The 23,187-nt window shown below is 39.7% G+C and overlaps 1 protein-coding gene and 1 long non-coding RNA gene across 9 annotated transcripts in view; one reads left to right on the top strand and one right to left on the bottom strand.

Annotated features, from left to right (window-relative positions):
• Positions 1-23,187, bottom strand: part of LOC129178466 (A disintegrin and metalloproteinase with thrombospondin motifs 7) — a 79,680-nt gene that overhangs the window by 49,832 nt on the left and 6,661 nt on the right. For 7 of the 8 annotated variants that reach the window (XR_008569801.1, XM_054770734.1, XM_054770736.1 and 4 more), the window contains exons 3-8: positions 21,457-21,640; positions 19,421-19,629; positions 10,395-10,478; positions 8,593-8,717; positions 7,015-7,164; positions 4,911-5,054 (exon numbers count right to left, since the gene is read on the bottom strand). Coding sequence is in view for 7 of the 8 variants with exons in the window: in XM_054770734.1 (XP_054626709.1) it covers positions 4,911-5,054; positions 7,015-7,164; positions 8,593-8,717; positions 10,395-10,478; positions 19,421-19,629; positions 21,457-21,640 (896 nt within the window). In the remaining variant the exon portion in view is untranslated. The remainder of the gene's footprint in view (positions 1-4,910; positions 5,055-7,014; positions 7,165-8,592; positions 8,718-10,394; positions 10,479-19,420; positions 19,630-21,456; positions 21,641-23,187) is intronic. The other variant, XM_054770738.1, reaches the window with a different exon arrangement.
• On the top strand, positions 12,685-13,805 carry LOC129178468 (uncharacterized). The gene is made up of 3 exons (XR_008569802.1): positions 12,685-12,824; positions 13,198-13,350; positions 13,523-13,805. It is a non-coding gene; the product is annotated as an uncharacterized LOC129178468 (long non-coding RNA).

The raw sequence follows: 23,187 nt of genomic DNA, 5'->3' as shown, positions 1-23,187 counted from the left end.
TTAAGAACTCTCTCAGTCCAATAAAAAGCATACACAACAATAAATCCAATAAATAAAATGCAGTATAAAGTCTCTGTAAACCAAATTGCACTTGAATAAATAATGAACATTGGGGGTTTATTCCTTAACAGGAAGGATTAACATATAGCAAACACCATTGTGCACCATTTTGCACTTTTTGTTTATATTTCCTTTGCCAACCAAACGGCTCAGTAAGCGTTGACTGTCGGGACGAAGGGTCTGCTGCACCTCCAGCTTGTTTCAGGTGTGCATACAAGTTGGTCGTATTTCCCTTCTTCCTCGTCACTACTTTAAAAAAAATGCGACATATCGGTTCGTCGGTGTTCATGCGCTCACGTTGTTCATTCTGTTCAAAACCGAAATATTTCCACACTGGGGCTGCGGCATTCGCCTTAGAAACAATCACTTTTGCGCCTTTATTCATGTTAGCGTATGCTCGCTCACAAGGCTAACTTGTTGCTAGCACTCTGTGTATTCACTCACTAGTAGCCCCGCCTCCACATACTGGACAAAGAGGCTGAACCCGCACAGACAGATGCAACGTCATCCAGCCTGTGTGGTAAAGAGAGCCGAGGAAGAGCTGAGCAAATCAAACACGCATGCATGGACATGTCAATTTATCGAGGCCGGCAACATTGTCAACTTCATTTTTTTTATCGCTCGATTAAATCAATTCTTGTGACAAGCCTAATGTCATGTCAATTTTGGGTCTTTAATGATTGACTTGAAACATTCTTTCCTCTAAGGTGGAAATGATTCTACATTGTACAAGAATTGGGTGCACAATTTTGAATTTATTTACAATATTCTATAATTTACACCAATACCGTACATACAGGTTAAAATATATACCTTCACAAGTCAGATGTTAAACGTCCCTTAGTAAGTTTTGTTTCACCTCAACCAGACACCTTTTGCAGCCATCAAAACGCTTCGGGTATAATTCTTGCTGGATGTTTGGTAATAATAAAAATAATAATAATAATAATAATAATAATAATAATAATAATAATAATAATAATAATAACGAATTTATTTTATATAGTGCCTTTTTACAAGGTACCAAAAGCACTTCACATTGAAGTGAACCAATTATTCATTCACTCCTCAGTCACACACTGGTGGTGGTCATCCACATCTGTAGCCACAGCTGCCCTGGGGTAGTCTGACCGAAACGTGGCTGCCAATTCGCGCCTACGGCCTCTCTGACCACCACCAAACATTCATTCACATTCATACACCAGTGTAGGCTACGCTGGAGGCAAGGTGGGGGAAGTGTCTTGCACAGGGACACGACGACAGTGATGGGTGGAGGGAGCGAGGACTGAACCGCTAACCTTCTGATTTCCATTTGAGCGCTCCAAAAACTCGGTAGGGTTCATTTAAATCGATTGCTTGCCTGTCATACACGCAGCTTTTAAGCATAGTCCACAAATGTTCAATTGGGTCGAAGCAAGCTTTATCCATTCCAAACCAGTTTTGATGTGTCTGGCATCACCTTCCTTTTTATTTGACTTTAATTGGAAAAATGTGATATCTTCTTTCCCCCGCCATGTCATCCTCATAAAATAACAATCATTTATCCCATAATTTAGGGATACAAGTATGTAAACATGAACAAACTAAATGAATAATAATAAGTATGAATAAAACTGAAATACGATCTGATGAATGAATGAATGAATGAATGAATGTGTAAAGACGATGAAATGTAGCAGTTGCCGTAAGTGTTTGACTATGTGACAGGAATGGAATGGCAGCAATTAAAATGTTCTCCATGAGTGCCTCTTCATAACATAGAGTGCACATACGGCTAAAGAGCCTTTACTATGGCTTTTGATGAAGGCCACATTCCTAGAAATATTAATTCTGCTAAATGCACTGCTTGGTAAATATACCTCAAAGTGAAATCATGATATACGTGAGCTGCGGTTAATTATGCTGAATTTTACTTCTGGAAGCACGGCATCATTCTTCACAAAAGAAACCTTATGGGCTGAATATGCAGCGTGAACATTAGAAGGTTGCAGTACAACAAAAACACCAACACAATAGGAGCCTTGTTCTGCGTGATGATGACGTGATAACACAATCTGTCGTCTGTAGATCTATGTCAAGTTAAAAGGTGTTTATAGCCCGCACTCCTCCTGCTAAGAGCATGCAAGCCATGGCCCACGTAAAACACCCACACGCAGGAAGGTGTAGTACAGTAGTAGTAGCAGTACGACATACGTCTAGCTAATACTTGCAGTTATGCAGCCAGAAGTAAAAACCTGTGACACATTTATTAACTATTTATTAGCCACTGTTAGCTACACGGTATCTTTTTTTCCCCAAATTGATACCGATAACGTTCTGCTAGTGATGCTCCGATCAGGGTTTTATGCTGCAATAGGCCGATACGATACCCATCCCGTGGATTAATTGTACATTTTTCAATGTATTTATAATGAGTTCCATTGGCCAGGAATGCCGAATAAGGGGGAAAAGTCAGAACAATTCCAAGGTGACTGCCAGGGCCCCAAAAATAGAATTACTAATAAAATTTGTCATTAATTACTCAAAAGCCCCCCCATCACCCCCGCCCCTTTTTAGGGTGATTTTTTTGGCATGTGGCCCAAAAAAACACATTTGACTTTGTTTTTCAAAAGAACATATATCACTCGTGAAGCTCACAGAGGATGAGACACCACCTTTAAAAAGGCTTTGGATGTGAGAGTTCATTGGTGGAGCTCTAGAAGGACTTCCAGGTAGGCAAACTTCGAGAGAGGCTATTCATCTTGTCCGATGAATTCAATTATTTTTTTTTAAGGGGGAGTTACATCTCGACGTATGTGCTCCTACGTGCTGGCTATGTGCAAAAATAGGGAAAATCGCAAGAGACACGCACGTGGCCCGCACGGATTTTCAAACCGGCAGACAGCACGCAAAGCCCGTAGGAAGGAAACTGGGATGCAAATAGCCTTCTGACCGTCACGTACATACGGGCGAGTGCTGTCCAGTGTTTTGGCTGCGTTAGCTGCCGTTTGACTAATGATCACACCGTGAGCCTCCAAAACTCACCATACTCCATCGTGTCTTTATTCTTCAAATGCCGTATTAAGTCACAGTCAAAGATTTATATTTACCATTTAAATTTAGGATTTACCATTTACATTTAGGTTAAACATTTAGATGTACTATTTAGATTGACCATTTAATTTCTACCTCAAATGTGAAGAACACAAGTTAAATGTGAGAAAAGTGGGCTAAATATTCAAAATATATCAGTTATTGACATTTTTGCATTTGGCACCTAGCAGCTTTGAACACCACTCCCCCTTAGCGGGCAACAATCTCATTCAGCGTAATTGTGATGAATATAAACAGTATTTTATACAACCATATGTTCCAGTTATGTTTTGTTAGCAAGAGTTGAAAAACTGATAGCTGAGAAACTGGGTCTCTCCATGTTTTAATGACAACTACTCAAACACACAATCTCAAACACACTCCACTGGCTTTTGTCTTGCAATGCCCCTTGGGTGTCAATATCACCCCTGGGCAGTTTTTTTTCCCACAGCGGAGTCAAGAGGCTACAATGCTGTCAAAAAGCTCAACACCCACCAGATGAATTCCAGATGCTTGGAGCTGAGAAACTGGGGCAGCTATGTCAGACATTCAACACAGTTAAAGTCAGACAATAGATCACTGACAGTAGCAGCTGAAAGTGCAGTAGCACGCACATGCACACACATACACACACACACACACACACACACACACACACACACACACACACACACAGCTGAGTACAGATGCTTGTTGACAAGCATGCATAGGTTACATGGGCAGAAACTAAACATGGGCCTCATCAGACAAGGATGGAGTGCCAGTAGAAATCGTCTAAGAATCAATCATTGTTTTGATATCATAATTAACCAAGCGCAGGTTTTGAAGCTAAAATGAATGAATTCATTAAATATACCTTTTTTTGCTCCGCCCGTTTAGTTGTAATCACTTTTTCATCACACATTCATTACTTCTGACTAGGGGTGCACAATAATTATCGGGCCAATATGAGGGAATTATGATGTCATACCGATAAATCTGATAACATTAAAAATAGTTCAGATAACCAATCATTGAAAAAATGCTCCAATGAGGCAAGATTGCCCTTAAATCAAGTGCTCCTTTTTTCTCCCACCTGTGACTTTAAAAGTCTGTCGTAACTTCCTAAGAGCTCACTTGTAAACAAACGCTCACTCTCTGAGGAAGACCAAACAAACAAGTAACTTTCTGCTTCTCAAGACCAATACGGTACAGATCACTAATAACTTATTTATACTATCTACTTTTTTAATGTAGATTTAACAGTAGTTTGTGCCCACAAAGAGGACTGGAACAAATTAGGATTTGGCCAACTGTACCTGTTGATTAGTCCTAATCAAATATCATGACATTACTGCTACCACATCACTACTATCAGGAGAAGCAGAATATAGCAAGCTTAGGCCAGGCAAGGTGCACTATATTCGGGTACACGCTCCGAGCAGCCGGTTTGACGCCACGGAGGTCTCTGGCAAACCTTTTGCACCTTTAAAATGCCGCGGAGCTGATGTTTCAAGTGACTGATAAGGTTTTTTGTATGCTTGATATTTTTTGGATTGTTTTTTGTTTGTTTTTGTAACCACTCCCTCTCTGAGAGTCAACACACACACACACACACATTTTGACCAATCACATGCGGCTACTGGTCTAAAAGTATCTGTGCCACTGATCTCCATAATGCAAATCAGTGCACCAATATATTCCCATGTTAAAGGCATACTGTACATCCTCACATAAAGCACTGTGCAATAAAGGAATGTGTCTCATTGTAAGCAGCATATGCATTTTGCAGGACTCACTCCAGGAAGCGTGTGATGTACTGGCGACTGCAGCGGGACCACCTGGGTAGAGAGGTGCCGTACAGCAGCTGTGGAGACATGATGAAAGGTCTTTTCCCAACGGGTTCGCAGTCATTACCGTTGCCATCGTGCTGAATCCCAAAACTGTGACAAAGAAGCACAGCATATGGACAGGGCCATGAAGGTGGGATTCATGTACACGCACATGTACAACAAAGACTTACTGAAGGGCTTTCTGGTGTACCATATTTACTATAATCACCAGTCATGCGAGTTATGAAGACATATATCTCTATGTACACAGTATATATGTCACACTGGACTATAAATCAGTTATTTAGAAATGGATTTCACAAAATTCAAGACCAGGAACAGACATTTAATCTGGTTATGGTTATGGCTCATGGGTCCAACAAGCAAGTTCACCAAGGTCCCGATCTCATTTCACTTCACTGAACTGCTGGAGCAGCATATACACTAAGTCCCCAACTAACGAACACAATTGGTTCCAGACGACTGTTCTTATGTCGAATTGTTCTTAAGTAGGGGAAAAGGTAATATTACCAATGATATAGGTACTACATGTACGTGTATACATATACAGTATATGTGTATGTATGTAAATATGAGTTTGGATGTAGTAGTAATATTAAACGAGGATAATTCATGAAAAAAACAATAATAAAAATGATATAATAATACGTAATGATAAATGTTATTTACCTTTGAAGAGGAGTGGTCGAGCATACATCATTGTGGTGCAGTTGGAGGAAGAGATATTGAAAAAAAGGACAAGTCGTCATCGTCGTTAGACTCTTCTAAAAGAGGTAGTGTTCTGTGGGTGGTGTAGAATTAAGCAGGCCTATTAACTCTTCATAAACTTTAATCACACGCTCTGTCGGGGTTGTACAATTTAGCTTTACATTTAGCTTTATCTCCCCAGGTCTAACTCTTCCTCTGTTGGTCCCATTAGCAGTGTCACAGTGCCCTCTACTGGTCAAGCATGTACAGTAGCAGTATAAATCCTGATTGAACGACTACAAGGCAAAATAAAATAAAATATAGACCAGTCGGCTTGTGTTCGTATCCACGAGTGTTCGCTAGTCGGATGTTCGTAAGTTGGGGACCTAGTGTAGTTGTTACAAGCCTACAGCGCCCTCTCGTGGCTGTCGAATGTTCACTCCTTGCTTATGGGACTTATAGTCCAGAAAATACAGTACAGTCGTCTCTCGTTTATGGCAGTTAATTGGTTTCAGACCCGACCACGATAAGTGACTTTCCGTGAAGTAGGATTCAATGACAAATTGAAATTACAGAGCATAAAAAACATGTTTATGAGTTTCTGAATACGGTTTTTAACATTATTAGAGCCCTCTAGACATGAAGTAACATTCAATCGTCACCTTTACACTCCTATGATGGTTGTAAACAGGTTTTCCAGGGTCTATTATCTATGAAAATATTCCGTTTATGCCGCGCACATGCTGGGGCGGCATCACTCAACCCCCAGTTGCTCCTGATGCTGTGACATCAGTAGGTAAATGTGCGAGCCGTGTCAAAACACTTTGAGTGCCTCGGAGGTGGAAAGGCGCTATACAAGTGAGCCAGTACTAATCTGAATAGTACCTAATAAAATAATATAATAAAATCTAAAATCCCTAATAAAATATAGAAGTACTCACCACTAATGAATGATAATGTAAGATACTCAGTGAATATATGAAATGGGAGTCAAGGTACGGAAGTTACATATAAGTTTCACTTCACATCTCACAGCAACTATGGTGCGTTCAAGAACCACCATACAACGTGCAAAATTTTAAAGCGTGACAAAAAATATTATCAGTGAAGCATAAAAGACATAAATATGTAAAAATTGTGGACTTTTTTAACAGTGGTGCATGCATGCTGTACATTTACAGTACCTGTCACCATCATGTATTTATTAAGTAGTTCTAATTTTGAGTGAATGAGATGTTTCCTGTGGTCTATTTTCAGCTAAATTGTTTAACCAAATAATCAGCTCATTTCCAATGCCTATGTTTTTCAGTATATATTCAAGATCAGTCCCCTTGCTAAGAGAAAATGTGTAATAGAAGCTTACTTGTGACCCAGCTCATGCGCAACAGTAAAGGCCAGCGGCAGGCCGGTGTCCTCGCTAATACTGCAGCTGCGATGTGATTGACACATCCCCGCCACGTGGGACAAACCCAGCGTTTCACAAGGCATATTGATGGATGCACAGATGTCCTTCCTGTGGAGACGGAGAGTGCAATCTTAATTACATTCGCCCTAGTTGGAAATGGCAAATGAACAATAAGTTTAGGATGACGATGATGCGGGAAAGAAAGGTGGTGAAAATGAAAAAGGGAGAGGCTTTTCATGGCATGCTGCCATTTATAGTGTTTTAACATGCAAACAATAATATGCAACTACATATGTTTATGCCACCTCCATATACAACATTTTATTTCAAGTACCCCGTTCAACTTATTATCTTAACAAACAATGACAAAATTAAAGCCTGCTTGTGCTTTTTCACAAACCTTAAATAACCAAAAATCAGTTCAAGAAAAAGTTATATCACCGTTTGCATGCTATGAAGTAGGTAATGTTATATTTTTAGACCTCCATTATCCCAGTGACTGTACTGATACGCAGTCTTTTCTTGCAGCCTTTTTCAGCTCATTCTGAAGACAATACCATATGTGAGAAACTATGAGGAAAGAGCAATGGGAAGGAAAAAAGAAACAATCAAAGTAGACATGAAGGAACTAAAAATGTATCAGCTAGCAAGGAAGTTGAAGAACGACACGCAGGAGTGCACTGATGAGTGGCAGTGATTGCGTTGACAAAGTCAGAGATGGCTGGAAAGAATACTTTCAAGGAAAATTGCACTTTTTTTCATCCACAATCCTGATGTGAGATGTGAACACACGTCTCTCTCTTTTTCTGTGCGTTCTAAAGATATTAAAAACAGCTAAAAAGAGACACACATAGGTGGGACACACCGATTCCGCCTAGAAAGCCTGCTATTAAAACACCTCAAAAACCTGTAGTAAGAGGCACATTCATGATTACATGTAATATTTGTAGTAGTTTGCCGTATTTTGGTCTTTTTAAGCATTACTGTGATGTTTTAAAAAAAATGGTGCTATTATGCTAAGTGTTAGCATACTAACACTTAGCGTGATAGTGCTGTTTCTGTGTTCTACTTATAAGAACGGCTAAAAAGGCTACTATGCTAATGTAATATTTATAGTATTTTGCCGTATTTTGGTCTTTTTAAGCATTAGCGTGATGTTTAAAAAAACGGTGCTATTATGCTAAGTGTTAGCATACTAACACTTAACATGATAGCACTGTTTCTGCGTTCTACTTATAAGAATGGCTAAAAAGGCTACTATGCTAACATTAGCATGCTGCCTCTTTTTAGCTGTTTTTATAGAAAAGAGAAAAAGACGTGTGTTCATGCCTCACATAGGCATCGTGGATGATGGGTGAAATTCCCGAAAAAGTGCAGATTTCCTTTAAAAGGAAGGGGGAGCAAAAAGGAACTTTTGACGCACTCTCAAAGTCTCACCACTTCTTTTAGCCACCAGTTACAATAATAGCCTTTAGTACCCCAGTAAAACAGCAAATGCTATTCTCTTGATTGATATCTACTGTAGCTGTCATTTACCTGGTGAGGAGAACGGCTACGTCGTGGTGCAGAGGATGATCGTCTCCCTTCACGTTGAGTCCTTTCTGCCACTTACAGAAGCTACTCAAGCTGTTGTCGGCATGGTGAGTAATCTTTAAGTCATCCTGCACGTCACAGGAGGACAAAGTTGAGCAAACATAATATAGATAATAGGTCTCGCTTTGAGGAAAATGTACGATAAGTGAACAAAATTGGTCTCGAGAGAGAAAAACACAGCGTTGGTTGTTTGACAGACAGATGCAACAAACTTATTGTGTTTGTTTCCAAACACCGGTTATTAGCATTGGCGTCATAGGCGCTCGCCATAGCTTCGTGCATGACGCTACTAGCAGAGAATATCATGTTTTTCTGATAATTGTTGAATGCTGTCTAAAAAAGTGCACAAATGCAATTGAGCTAGAAAATTGATTATGGATTCAATTACAAAAGTTCATGTTCCCACTTTTGATTTCATGCATACAGAACAGAACTCACTGCTTCCATCAAACAAAATGTTTGCGTGAACATTTCATAGCCCCATAAATACACAATGAAAAAAAAAAATACATTGGCACCCATGCACGTTACGATTCAGCATTTATGACCAAATTTGCGGATTTTTGGTTAAAAAAAATGTTTACTTTTAGTTTTTTTCACAGAAAACTATTATAAAACGATTATACACCAAAGTGCTCCAGAAGGTGATCAAACTTTTTCAACAAAGTATCAGATCTTTTCCTTGATAAGGATCGGGTGCATGTACTGTACTGTATATGTTTTTCAGTTCATAAAAAAAGGACTAAAGTATTTCAAAACAACAGTTTTAACTAAACTTATCCTCTTAATCAGCAACCTGTATTAACATAAAAACACTCCGAAAGGAGTCAGTGCCTCACCAGCCATGAACCTGGCTGCACATCACTGCTAGCAAACTAAATGCTAAATGCACAATGCAGGTTTAAACCCTAATTAGGCCTCGGAGAAGAAAGTCAATGTCAAGCTCGCAGGAGGATTTAAAGGTGGGGAAGTGAGCCATGTGTATACATTTTTTGTATACACACACTGGTACAAACATACAAAACTTGAATGTGAAATGAAACAGTGACCTATGCTTGCGAATATTCTCACTCATCCAGGTCATTGTATTCTCAGCGCACTGAATAGTCTGAGAGCTGATACCACACAAACGAGCATCATTGGCGGGCAGAGGCCCCACTGCATTATATCCTAGCGATCCTCTGTAGAAGCAACCATTTCCTGTCTGGACCTGCCCCTCCTTTAGGCGATAAACAGATTGGATCTGGCACCAAGCTTTCAGACTGCAGCTCTAGAGCTGTCCTATCTAGTCTGACTGGTGTGTGTCCCACCTAGTCTTCGAGCAAGAACTTCTTCTAAGACAACCTGAACAGTCCAGTTACAATTGATTCAATGCCCTGAGAAAACAATGACTTATGTTTCGCACATGAAAAAACCTCTCATGACGTATTCAGTGTACCTGTCATGTCCTCCCTGTGGGACACAATTATTGTCCCCTCATGTTAGAGGTGAACAAAAGTTGTTATATCCTCAGGCCTCTTTGTCACCTTGCTGACAACGTGGCTTTGATTGCAGAGCGACGGGGAGCAAATCAGACGGCCCGCTTGGTTAAGGATTAAACAAATGTAAAGATTTGGAGTTTCACCTTGAGACATCTTTCAGTCAAGGCCACTCAAATAAGCATTGAGCTCTGAGGCCTTGATGAAAAAGGTTATTAGAATGCCGTGGACTTGAATAAACACCTCAAGAAAGTCAAATAATTTTACCTCATCCTGCTCCAGTACTACGAGTCGAACTACAACAATGTTGATAGCGTTTCCGATACTGGCATCTTGGAAAAGACCTGCTACCTGGAAAACACATAAGGGTGGGATGGGGTTCATGAACAAGGAGTAAAGAGGATAAAAAACATCATCTGGATGCAAAAAAAATACGCTGTTTCAATATTTTTGCTACTCTGAGCCGCACGGTGGTCTAGCGGTTAGCATGTTGGCCACACAGTCAGAAGATTGGGAAGACCTGGGTTTGAATCTCCGTTGGGCATTTCTTTGCTAAGTGTGAATGTCTGTCTCTGTCGGGCTATCCACACGGAAATGTCTTCAGGTCAAAACGGCAAAGTACTTCATCGTTCCAGCCTTTCATCAAAACAGAAACTGCGTTCTGGGTGACCTGAAAGGGTATTTTTTGGCACTGGAATCGGAGGCCAAGGCGATGGATAATCTGACCTATGTGGAGGAGGTAGAGGATGAAGAGGAGAGGACCAAGCCCCAAATCTTGAGGGAAGCCGTGACACGGGGGGACAGTAGAGGAGGAGCAGTTTTTGAAAAAGATGAACTGTTTCCGATCTGTGAGGTAAAATGTCAGCCAGGTGAGGCCGCTGTTTGTATGTGCTGACAAGCTTTGAGGCGGGAATGATTAATTGTGTCAAAAGTGGCAGTTTCAGTGCTGTGGTATGAAAGCATGAAATCCGGAGTGAAATTGTATGTAGAGTTCAGTGTTGGTGAGCCGTTCAAAGCTCTTGGAAATAAAAAGGAGTTTTGATTTAGGCCGAAAGTTCAGGTTTCTTGAGGATGGGGGCAATGGGAGCCGGTTTGAGGGACGGAGGATGGTGGAGGAGCTGAGAGAGGAGGGGAGGGAGTGTTTAACAAAAATGGATGAGATAGGGTCTAAAGTGCAAGTGAAATCCTCCACTTGCATTTTTTTTTTTGCATTGAAGTGATGGGCTTGGGGGATAGGCGCAAATTTGAAGAGGCCATTATATTGCATAAGAAGGTACATGAAGCCGAAAGAAAGCAGTATCAGTCGTGAAAAGCTTTTGGAATCCTTCAACAACGATGGCATAATAGGCCACTGTCCAATGACATCCTCCCGTCAATACACTATCAAGCTGATGTGAAGGCTGCTTGTTATGTACAGCATGTACTCGTGTATGCTAACAGAAGAGCCCTGTGATTGTGGGGCATGATTATGGTGTACTGCGTTCAATCACTGCCTCTAACCTTGAGAGTCATCACTCGGAATAGAACAGGTTTTCACACCAACATGTTCTGACTGCAACTCAAATATAAAGAAGATTGAAAATTGTAGTAAGGCAAGCTTGAGCGTCACAAAAACGGAATCAGCTTCAGTACTTGTACATGACTGCGATGTTTGTCTTGTGAAGCGGTCACTATATCAACGAAATGTACACTGTTAACCCGAAAGTTCATTCTATGCAAACAGTTTGAGTAAATACCACTTTTAAAAATTAGATTTATCACGTTAAACGAGGGAAAGGCTTCTTGAAACGTCATCTGTACTTCTGTGAAGAAGGTGTCGGACGTTTCGCTCCTCATCCGAAGAGCTTCGTCAGCGAACTAACAAGTGCTGGTAGCCTAGGCCTTAAATACAGTAAGAGTGGTTACTGAGACCAAAACCCACAGCTCTTAGTCATGCAAATGAGGTGGAGCCAGGGCCGAGCCAGAACAATAGATGCTAACGAGCCAGCATCAGAGTGGTTCATACCCAACTACAGGGAGCTACACTTCCCTTTTATCGGAGGTGCTAATGTAAGGAGAGGATTAGACCACAACTCCGCCCAGGCTTAGTGTAAGGAACTAATAGGAGGAGGGTGTTGGCACACCAATTCCGCCCACTCTTACTGTATTTAAGGCCTAGTCTACCAGCGCTTGTTAGTTCGCTGACGAAGCTCCGAAACGTCCGACACCTTCTTCACAGAAGTACAGATGACGTCTCAAGAAGCCTTTCCCTTGTTGGACAACTCCTGTACGACTGAGAGCCTACACAGACGTTTTATCACATTACTTAAACAGTAGGAGTATATGAAGAGTGTCATTGGGTGTACTCATTTTTGTAAGTTTAACAAACATTTTTCGTAAGGCTTTATAGGCAGAATAGGTGCATCCAATACGTGCATTCTCGTCTGCCTCTGTTTTTATACCGTTAGAAAGCAAGGTCACAGTGCTGCCCTGTTGTGATTGGCTCAAAACTCAAGACAAGTCTGGGCTTGTCCGTTGGAGGTTACAGAGAAAGTTGCTCCATTTTCCAATTTTCACAGAGCAATTTAAGGTCATTGCACTTTGCATGTTCCTTGGACAATACATTTCTGCCTGCATTCTTCTGTTTTTAGCAAGTTTGGACGCTTTTAAAGGACATTTGCCTGCCATAAAGAGGATACCATTTTCTGCCTGAATGAGGTGAGCTGTTTTCTCTATTCAAGTATTAGAAACTGCTGGAACATTTCTAGTTTGAAACATGTACGTTTGAATGTGTGTAAATTTGAGGTTGACTGAGGTCAATTTTGAGCATTGGACAATTGCAGCATTGTGTTTTTAGAGTAGCCCTCTCTACTTTGCCATCTTATTTTTGTTTAAAGCCATGTTAAAAGGTCTTGAAATGCAAGTACTGCCCTGACATCTGAGAAGAGAGCACAGCTTTTTAAACATTCTAGGCTAAAACATGGGACTTATGCAAGAACTGGGCCCTTTCCTTGCTTGTGTTTTTTGTGTTATTAATGTTATAAGTAACTCTGCCTGACTATCAAAATTGAGCATATTTCATATTTTTCAGGTGTACTTGGAGTCTAACAGGGTTGCTGGTAGAAATCTTAAAGAAGAGTTCTTTGGGGTTCTTGATGGTTTGTGTCCAAGCTTGATGGAAATCTTCAAGAGGAAGACAGGTCGGACAGGCAAGCAGTTAGCTGACCTGCTACAACAGACAACGGTGGGTTGACATTTCTGTTTTTTCTTGTCATGATATTGATGGTAAGTTCATACATATTACAAAAACTAACTCTCCCACCTTCCCTTGTGGTACTTCGCTATATGAACAAATAAACTGATATAAGATGCGTATCTTTGTTCTACATTTAAGTGTGTGTTATATTTCTTTGCAGAGCACTGAGCCAACAGCCATTAGATGCCTTGTCAGAGGACACATGTAGAAAGTTGCAGTTTTTTTTTTACCAACTCTGGTCCTCGCTGCATAGTTATTCTTAATGCCTACTTTGTGTGGCACACAAAGCATACAGTTTTTCCTTTAGCACTCGCACTATGCTGCTACATGGTCAGTGTTGTTTTTTTCATGCTTGAAAATTGTTCACAGAACAAATACTTAAAAACTGTGCTGTGGTTGTATTTGGAAGGAAATTGTTTCATAATTCAATACACATGTTCTGTTTGCGGCATCATAGAATGGTACTGTAAGGTAATATCTGCAGCAAAAAGTAAGAATATACTGTTGTACCCATTTTGCTAATTTTATGAAAACAAGGTCTTACTGTTATTTTGGATTTGCATCTGGTATTTCACACAGCATCATTGTTAATACATATTTGTTGCTTTGCTGTGTGTCTAAATAAAATAAATAAAATGTACTGCATTGTGTGGTCATTGACAAAAGAAGAATTAAATTGGAAATTTCTTATCCCAAATATAATATATTCATATTGTTAATAAAACTAGAATTAAACAAAGTAGACTCCACAATTTATTTTTTATTGTTGATTACTTAAATCATTTAAGTTTATATAACTTTAAAATGTTAAATTCTGACTATTGTACATTTAAGTTGAATATACTTGAACAAAGTCATTTTCTCTGCTGTCAATTACTTAAACCATTAGAGGCAATCACTTGACACAACTAGTTTCAGTACAATCAACTTATCCGGGTTTACAGTGTACATGAGTCATTCCTTAAAGGTCTCTATCAAATAAAGGCAACAAATAGGTTCTGTTTTTATTTGAAGTCATTAATTGCAATTACTGTCAAACCTCTGTTTTTCTTCGTATGAGTCGCTCTTCCACCAAAATTTTGCCCTGGTTTTCTTACTCTGTCTCAGTGGCGCTGAAAAAGTCAATTTTCCTTTACCCTATCATTCCGCGTACCAACAATTTCACAAAGAAGTTGAGAAACACTATTGAATTCAAGAAAGAACTCATTGCGACCTGCCACGATAAAAAGAATTAAGTTTATTTTTAAAATAATTTATATTGTGACTTTGAGCCGCTTGATTGCATTTATTTGCATTTTGCTTTGTGTTTTGTACTGAGAAAATATTTAGCAACAGTAGATTGCATTTTATTTATTTCTTTAAAAAGAATTCAATTATGTTATGTTACCTATTTTAAATACATATGTTCCACTTTCATCATGTTATACTATAAGGAATAAAAATGACAGTTTTGACTTGACTTTTTTTCTCTTTTAAGGAAAGATATTTCAAAATAACACATTTTAGAGCTGTAATTATAATACAGTGAAACCGTCAAACCAGAATACCGGCCCATGCCTAATGAGCAAGCTAAAGGGCTGCTAATAAGTCCGTCGTGATAAAAACACATTAGCAATACAGCTGAACTCACACAGTGTATTAATAACACAACAAGACGCGTGCCATGTTATACGCTAACCGGGGTATGTACGCAAACCAAGGCCAAATTTTGGCAGTTTTTCAACATCAGGCAAAAACAGACTAGCCGGTTCCTCAACATGTGCTTGAAATAAGACCTCATTTCGAAATAAAGCACTCATACTCAGCTGAATGGGAACAATTATTATCCAGCATACTCTCCACATCAGCTTGACAACAAAAGTACACCAAGGTTGTCATGGTAGCATTCATTCACATTGCATTAACATTTTGAAAGCTTCTTTTGTGTTTTTTCGATTTTCAGTGCCACTGTCTTTTTAAACATTTGCTGTATTGATTCGACTGTGAATAAAAACAGACTTTCTATCTCTCAATTCATGGAATTGTTTCCACAAGCAGGTCTATTGATTCTTGACCTCCAGCCACATGCTTTCCATCTGCACTGCATCCTGAGGTTTAAATGTTCCCTTTGAATTCACCAAACATCCTCCTTTAAAGGAAAAGTGCACTTTTTCTTGGAATTTTGCCCATCATTCACAATCCTTATGAGACATGAACACACGTCTTTCTCTTTTCTATCTAAAGATATGAAAACAGTTAAAGAGAGGCAGCTAATTCATGCAGCTTAAGGGACACACCTATTCCGCCTAGAAAGCCTGCTATTAAAACACTTCCAAAAACCTCCAACAAGGTTTTATACTCATGCTGTTACCATGTAGCAACAGGTACATTCATGATAACATGTAATACTTGAAGCATTGGCGGAACTTCCTTCCTGGGTGCATTGATTTCACATAGCAACATAGAAAGGAACGCTACACCTAGCGTTCACTTTTCCAAACTCAAAAACACAGCAGCAGTGGCGGCAGCTCAAATATATAGTGATACCGAGCGATTGATGGAATCCGAATCACAGCACACAACTATGGTGCATTCAAGGAACACTCAACGAAGTGCAAAATCGCAATGGGTGACAAAAATAGCAAAGCATAAAGACATAAACATGTAAAAATTGTGGGTTTTCCAAAAGTGTGTGGTGAAGCTAGTTGCTAGTTGGCTAGTAGGTAGCTGGTGTGGCGAGGTGTCACTACGCCAGTAATGTAGTTCTTTGGCGTAATAATGTTAATTACATCTGTGTAGGCTCTCAGTCAGTAAGGATTTGTCCATCGAGGGAAAGGCTTCTTGAGATGTCATCTGTACTTCTGTGAAGAAGGTGTCGGACGTTTCACTTCTCATCCAAAGAGCTTAGTCAGCGAACTAATAAGTGCTGGTAGCCTAGGCCTTAAATACAGTAAGAGTGGGCGGAATTGGTGTGCCAACACCCTCCTTCTATTGGTTCCTTACACTAAGTCTGGGCGAAGTAGGTCTAATCCTCTCCCGCCATTAGCACCTCCGATAAAAGGGCTCTTAGTCTTGCAAATGAGGTAGAGCCAGGGCCGAGCCAGAACAATAGATGCTAACGAACCAGTATCAGAGTCGTTCATACCCAACTCAGGGAGCGACACTTCCCTTTTATCGGAGGTGCTAATGGCGGGAGAGGATTTGACCTACTGCGCCCAGGCTTAGTGTAGTGTAAGGTCATGTGGATGATGGGCAAAATTCTCCCTAAAAATGCAGTTTTCGTTTAAACTCATTTGCTTTTCATCTGGCATGCATTTACTTTATGCAGAGATTTACTGTCCAAGCTGCTGCACGTGTGTTTGGATAACAAAATACAGTTGTGAAGTTAAGAAAAAAATACACACAAACTCAAGCTGCCAACCACAAGACAATGTAGGTAGGTAGACAATGGAACATCTGCTCACTACGGAAGATGATGCCATTATTTACTGTAAGGACTGGGGGCGAGAGGCGGTCTCCCTTGACGCTGTGCAAGATTGTTTTCATAAATGAAAAACATTCGGAGCATGGAGGTTCAAAGCACGAGAGGATGTGAGAAATAATGACAGCTTCCTGTGTCTATTATTGGCTGTACAACCAGGAGCTTCTCAGTCACTGAACTGCCTTCTGTGAATCTTACTTCTGGCAGCATTTTAATTAGCTCCTGTCAGAGCAGACAGACTATTTGGGGAAACCCACTTGGGTGTCCATCTATAACGCAAAGGAAGTCAGTTTACTTAACCCCAAACAAAGAGGCAGTAATTACCAGCTTATTTAACGCGTGCCAAGTAGCCATTACAAACTGGGAAACACCTGCCTTCCTTTTTCAAAACGATCTTTTACAATAATGCTCAGTTTTGATGGACAGTGATTAATTCTACTATACGCTATCATTGTGGTTGTGGTGTAGCGCTGCACTGAATCATCCTCCAAGCAGCTTTTATGATTTTGCCTTTATCGAATCCCACGACGGAATTGAAATGAAACATTCAGCATGTAATTCAAGTCTATACTTTCTCAAAAATACACACCAGTCTAAGTCCAGCGTGAGGACTCCCATCTACAGAAACAGAAGTAAAGAGTTGCAGAGTTACCTAGCTCATTGGTGATATAAATGTCAATGTATAAATCATCCACTAATTCTCTAAAACTATCATGGTGCAACTATAAACAAGTCTTTTGTGTTACCATTTTCTGGAACGGATTCATTGGATTTACATTAACAACAAAGACAAAGTGGAGAAACAGGTCAACGATAAAAAGGACGCATTTGGCGCTACTGAAGTTTTTAACTATTTTAGCGCTTTCCTGACCACACTTAGTGATCACAAGGTCAGAACAGCTTGCTGATACCCTTGACTTGAACTCAGACTGGTGAGGGGTAACGGATTCCTTCAAGGAAAAGTGCACTTTTTTGAGGGAATTTTGCCCATCATCCACAATACTGACGTGAGACATGAACACGTCTCTCTTTTTTGTGCGTTCCATAGGTATAAAAACAGCAAAAAGAGGCAGCTAAGAATGCACATAATGGGACGCACCTATTCTGCCTGCAAAACGTCTAAAAAGCATCAACAACGCTCCATTTATAACAGTACGTCCAAGAACTACGTAGTGACACCTCTGTTAAGGAACAGCGAAGCCGTGAACTGGATTCCAATGCATTCGTAACAAAAGTTTATTTTAACAAAAGGCGTCCATGTAATGGAAAAACATACAACACAAACTACAAAGTACAACGGAAAACACCTGAATCTAATCACAGGGAAAAAAAGACAGAACTAAGGGTGCTGCGGAAAAATACTAGCAGAGAGCAAAAATACTAACACAAATAGCTGCAAAAAAGTAGGCAGACTATAGAGAGAAAAGCTAACTGAAAAGACTGCTGAACAATCAAGCAGGAAAACAACACTCACCACTGCAGGAAAAACACAACTGCAGGAAGAAAAAGCATACACAGGTAGAACGTGACCAGAGAGTAGCAATACGACGGACTAGATGCTGGGAAGAGCAAATAGTAACAATCTAGCACTGGTCTGGAGTCTGGCTGCAGCTTAAGAAGGCCGCCACTAATTGTCCGCAGGTGTGCCCAATCAGTCCCACCTGCAACCTCAGAGGTGTGCTGCAACGAGAGACCGCCAGGGGGCAGCAGAGCAGCACACAGATCACGACAACCTCGCCACACCACACCGGCTAGCTACCATCTGGCTAGCGACTAGCTTCACCACACACTCGCTCACAATGCCTCCGGCCACGAGTGAAAGATAACGCTACATATTGGAGCACTGCTGCTGTGTTTTTGTTTTTGAGTTTGGAAAAGTGAACGCTAGGTGTAACGTTCCTTTCTATGTTGCTATGTGAAATCAATGCGCCCAGGAAGGAAGTTCCACTAATGCTTAACAATGACCAGAATACTGTAAGTATGACATGTTATCATGAATGTTCCTGTTACTACATGCTCACAGCATGGATATAAAACCATAAAACCTTGTTGGAAGTGTTTTAATAGCGGGCTTTCTAGGCCGAATAGGTGAGTCCCATTACGTGCATTAATGACTTGCCTCTTTTTAGTTGTTTTTATATCTTTAGAACGCACAGAACATAGAAACACGTGTGTTCATGTCTCACATAATGATTGTGGATGATGGGCAAAATTCCGCCAAAAATGCAGTTTTCCATTATCTGCTTGGCAGCATAAATGAGTGCACTCCTAAGCGGAATGTGTTTTTTGAAAAGCGTGCGTGATTACTACGACTGTGAACTTCCACAGGCCGCCAGGTGCGTGCTGGAAAAGCAATCTTTGCTTTACACACGCGTTAATGAGAATGAATGCCTGGCATTTAAATGAATGTTAATGGGTGACTTGCTGTGGCTAAAAACATCTGTCTCACACCGCATGTCACACTGATGCACTCATTCCAACAAATAGCTGCTTCAAGTTGCATGGTAGGAGAAGCACAGGATGCATTTCAACTCACAGTGTTTTACAAAGGGACGTGATATTGTTCTAATATGGTAATACATTTGGTGTCATACTTACAATGTTCATAACAGCAAGAACGTAGCTTTCAACACCTTTGCTGCCGTGGTATTCCACCATTTTAGGGTCAGCCACCACCAGCGTTTCCACCCACTTCTCTTTGCTGACGGAGCGTTGACGGATCCTCCTCCTCCTCCTTCTCCTCCTCTGCTGGGTCTGCTCCCAGTGTTCTCGCTGTCTCTCAGTCTCCTCCAATCTGTGATGGGATTCTACAAGCAGAAAAATGGATCAAAGTATCAAGTGCATAAATTTAAATCTAGGCAAGATTTAAAGGAAAAGTGCACTTTTTCAAAAAAATGTGCCCATCATCCGCAATCCTTACGTGAGACATGAACACTTTCTCTTTTCTTTGTGTTCTAAATATATAAAAACAGCTAAAAATAGGCAGCTAAGCAATGCACGTAATGGTACACACCTATTCAGTCTAGAAAGCCCGCTTTTAAAACACCTCCGACAAGGTTTTATGGTTTTGTAGCAGGGATGCTCCGATCAATCGGCCACTGATCAATATCGGCCGATTTTCGTTAAAAAAAGCATGTGATCGGCATACGCCAATAATTGCCTTTCAACGGCAACCACAAAAGCCGATCACTCCTGGCTAGTACTATTGCAGCTTGCAACCTGTCGCGATCCCGTGTGAAGTGTAGTCTCTTGCCCTAACCCCCCCCACCACCATAATAACCTATTTTTTGGTCCTGGCAGTCAGGGGACCTTGGAATTGTCCTACCTTTTCCCCTTTATACGCCACCCCTGGCCAATACCCCTCATCATAAATACATTGAAAAATGTATCGGCCGGATGATCCAGTCAGGGTTTTATGCTGCCGATTACAATACCGATCAACCATAAGTGAAATCGTCAGATACTGATCACATGATCACGTACACATTACGTGATACATATATATATATATATATATATATATACACACATACATATATATATATATATATATATATATATATATACACATACATATATATATATATATATATATACATATACACATATATATATATATATATATATATATATATACATATACACATATATATATATATATATATATATACATATACATATATATATATATATATATATATATATACATATATATATATATATATATATATATATATATATATATATACATATATATATATATATATATATATATATACATATATATATATATACATATATATATATATATACATATATATATATATATATATATATATATATATATATATATATATATGTGTGTGTGTGTGTGTGTGTAATATACACTAGGTCCCCAACTAACAACAATCGCAGATACGAACACAAGCCGACTGGTCTATATTTTATTTTATTTTGCCTTGTAGTCGCTCAATCAGAATTTATACTGCTACTGTACATGCTTGACCAGTAGAGGGCACTGTGACACTGCTAATGGGACCAAAAGAGGACGAGTTAGACCTGGGGAGATGAAGCTAAATGGAAAGCTAAATTGTACAACCCGGACAGAGCGTGTGATTAACGTTTATGAAGAGTTAATAGGCCTGCTTAATTCTACACCACCCACAGAACACTACCTCTTTTAGAAGAGTCTAACGATGACGACTTGTCCTTTTTTTCCAATATCTCCTCCTCCTCCTCCACAACGACGTATGCTCGACCACTCCTCTTCAAAGGTAAATAACATTTATCATTACGTATTATTATATCATTTTTATTATTGTTTTTTTCATGAATTATCCTCGTTTAATATTACTACTGCATCCAAACTCATGTTTACATACATACACATATACTGTATATGTATACACGTACATGTAGTACCTATATCATTGGTAATATTACCTTTTCCCCTACTTAAGAACAATTCGACTTAAGGCTGCGCGCCCTCTGAACGCGTCATAAACACAGGAAATAATGTTCTACAAGCCGAACAATCACAGCCTTTACGGCTGCAGCTCGAGGTTACTTTTTTTTTGGAGGTGCGTGTCATGCACGTATCTCCGGTGTCTATGGTGGAAAAAGAGGAAAATTACTTTTGACTCCACAGGAAGCGTTGACTGTTTGTATCCCTGAGATGGACTCTACAAGTGGACTCCAAAATGGGGAGGGTGCATGGCGCTTGTAGATGGCATGGGCCTGCCGCTCTGAGGACTCGTCATGTGACTTTTCCAAAGGCTGGATAAAGAACTCTTCGTCTGACAGCTTGAAAAGTCCTGTCTGAAGATACGAGAGAAACAAGTTAAATCTCAAAATACAGCAGGGACAGAGACAAATGTTTGATTATTTGACCATGAAGCACAGGAATGGATGGGCGGGTACAAAGAGATCTGTCTATCGAATATCACGACATTCCTACTACCACATCACTACTATCAGGAGAACCAGAGTATAGAGTAGAGGGAGCTACCTGCTGTGCCCCGCAAGGTGCACTGTATTCAGGCACACGCGCTGAGCAGCCGTTGTGCCACCATAGAGGTCTCTGGCAAACCCTTTGCACTTTTGAAACGCCGCGTTGCTACCATTGCAGGTGGCTGCTGATCTTTTTCACCCTCAACGCGAAGCATTTGGTACAACTAGCACGCAAAATGTCTTCCTTGGAAAGTGAATGTTTGTTTACAAGTGAACTCTGGGGAAGTTACGACTAGGGTTGGGCAATGTTTGAATTTGAACGATTCCTTCTTCATGGGTGCCTGTGGTTATTTCGTCCAGTTGGCAGACTGGGCATCCAAAAAATGTCAAACCCTAGTTACGACAGAAAAAAAGGAGTGCTTGATTTGCTCAGCACAGTATTGGTAATCTCACCTCATTGGAGCGTTTTTTTTTTTTTAAATGATCAGTTATCGGAGCTATTTTTAATGTTTTTGGATCGGTATGATGTCATAATTCCCTCATGTCAGCCCGATAGTTATTGTGCACCCCTATTAACAACTATTTACAAAGCAGTCCAACAAAGCATGATGGGATGCAGGAAGTACTGCCAGTGATGCCACAATATATTATTTCAAAATAACAGTGTGGCTTGTTAGCATTTTTGCTATTGTGACAAATTTGTCAGGCTTTCCATAGCAATTTCAAAGCTAAAAACTCAATAGTGATATTTTCCTAGCTTCTTTTATATGAATTCATGCCAGAAACATAGTAAGAACAGTTGAACTGTAATATCTGCCGCTCTATTAAAGCATTCAAAGTGTGAAATGGGTTTAACATGACCTTTGGTTTGGTTTAGTTTATTTGAACATGAAGGTTACAATGGAATACATCTCATGAATCATTTTTTTCACAGTTCCACATGTCCAAAAGGAGTAGGAAGAAGCAAAGCTTATTTAATCCTACCCCCCTTCCAATCTACATCTTGTACAGTACATGTTGTTCACTTCCTGCATTCCATGTCATGTTTTCAGTGATAGTCAGAATAATACATAATAGATAACGGTAAGATAGCCCTCCCCCCAAAAAAAAGAAAAAGAAAAAAATTATATATAATAATAATGATGACAATACTAAATAAATAAAAAAAGAACAAAGTTTTTTTGTTTTTTTAACAAAACAAAGAAAAATGATAAAAAAATAAAAAAAATAAAAAAAATAAAAAATGAAATAAAATAAAAAAAATAAAATAACAAACCTGACAGAACAATCAGGACTCTTCTGCCTTGTATTTAGCAAACATCAACTGCTTGTATTGTTTTTTGAATTTGCTCATCTCTGTACATTGTTTGAGTTCTTTACTCAATCCGTTCCATAATTTAATTCCACACACGGAA

The sequence above is a fragment of the Dunckerocampus dactyliophorus genome, chromosome 3 (assembly GCF_027744805.1).
Source record: "Dunckerocampus dactyliophorus isolate RoL2022-P2 chromosome 3, RoL_Ddac_1.1, whole genome shotgun sequence".
Classification (NCBI taxonomy): domain Eukaryota; kingdom Metazoa; phylum Chordata; class Actinopteri; order Syngnathiformes; family Syngnathidae; genus Dunckerocampus; species Dunckerocampus dactyliophorus.
This window is presented reverse-complemented; position numbering and strand designations above follow the sequence as displayed.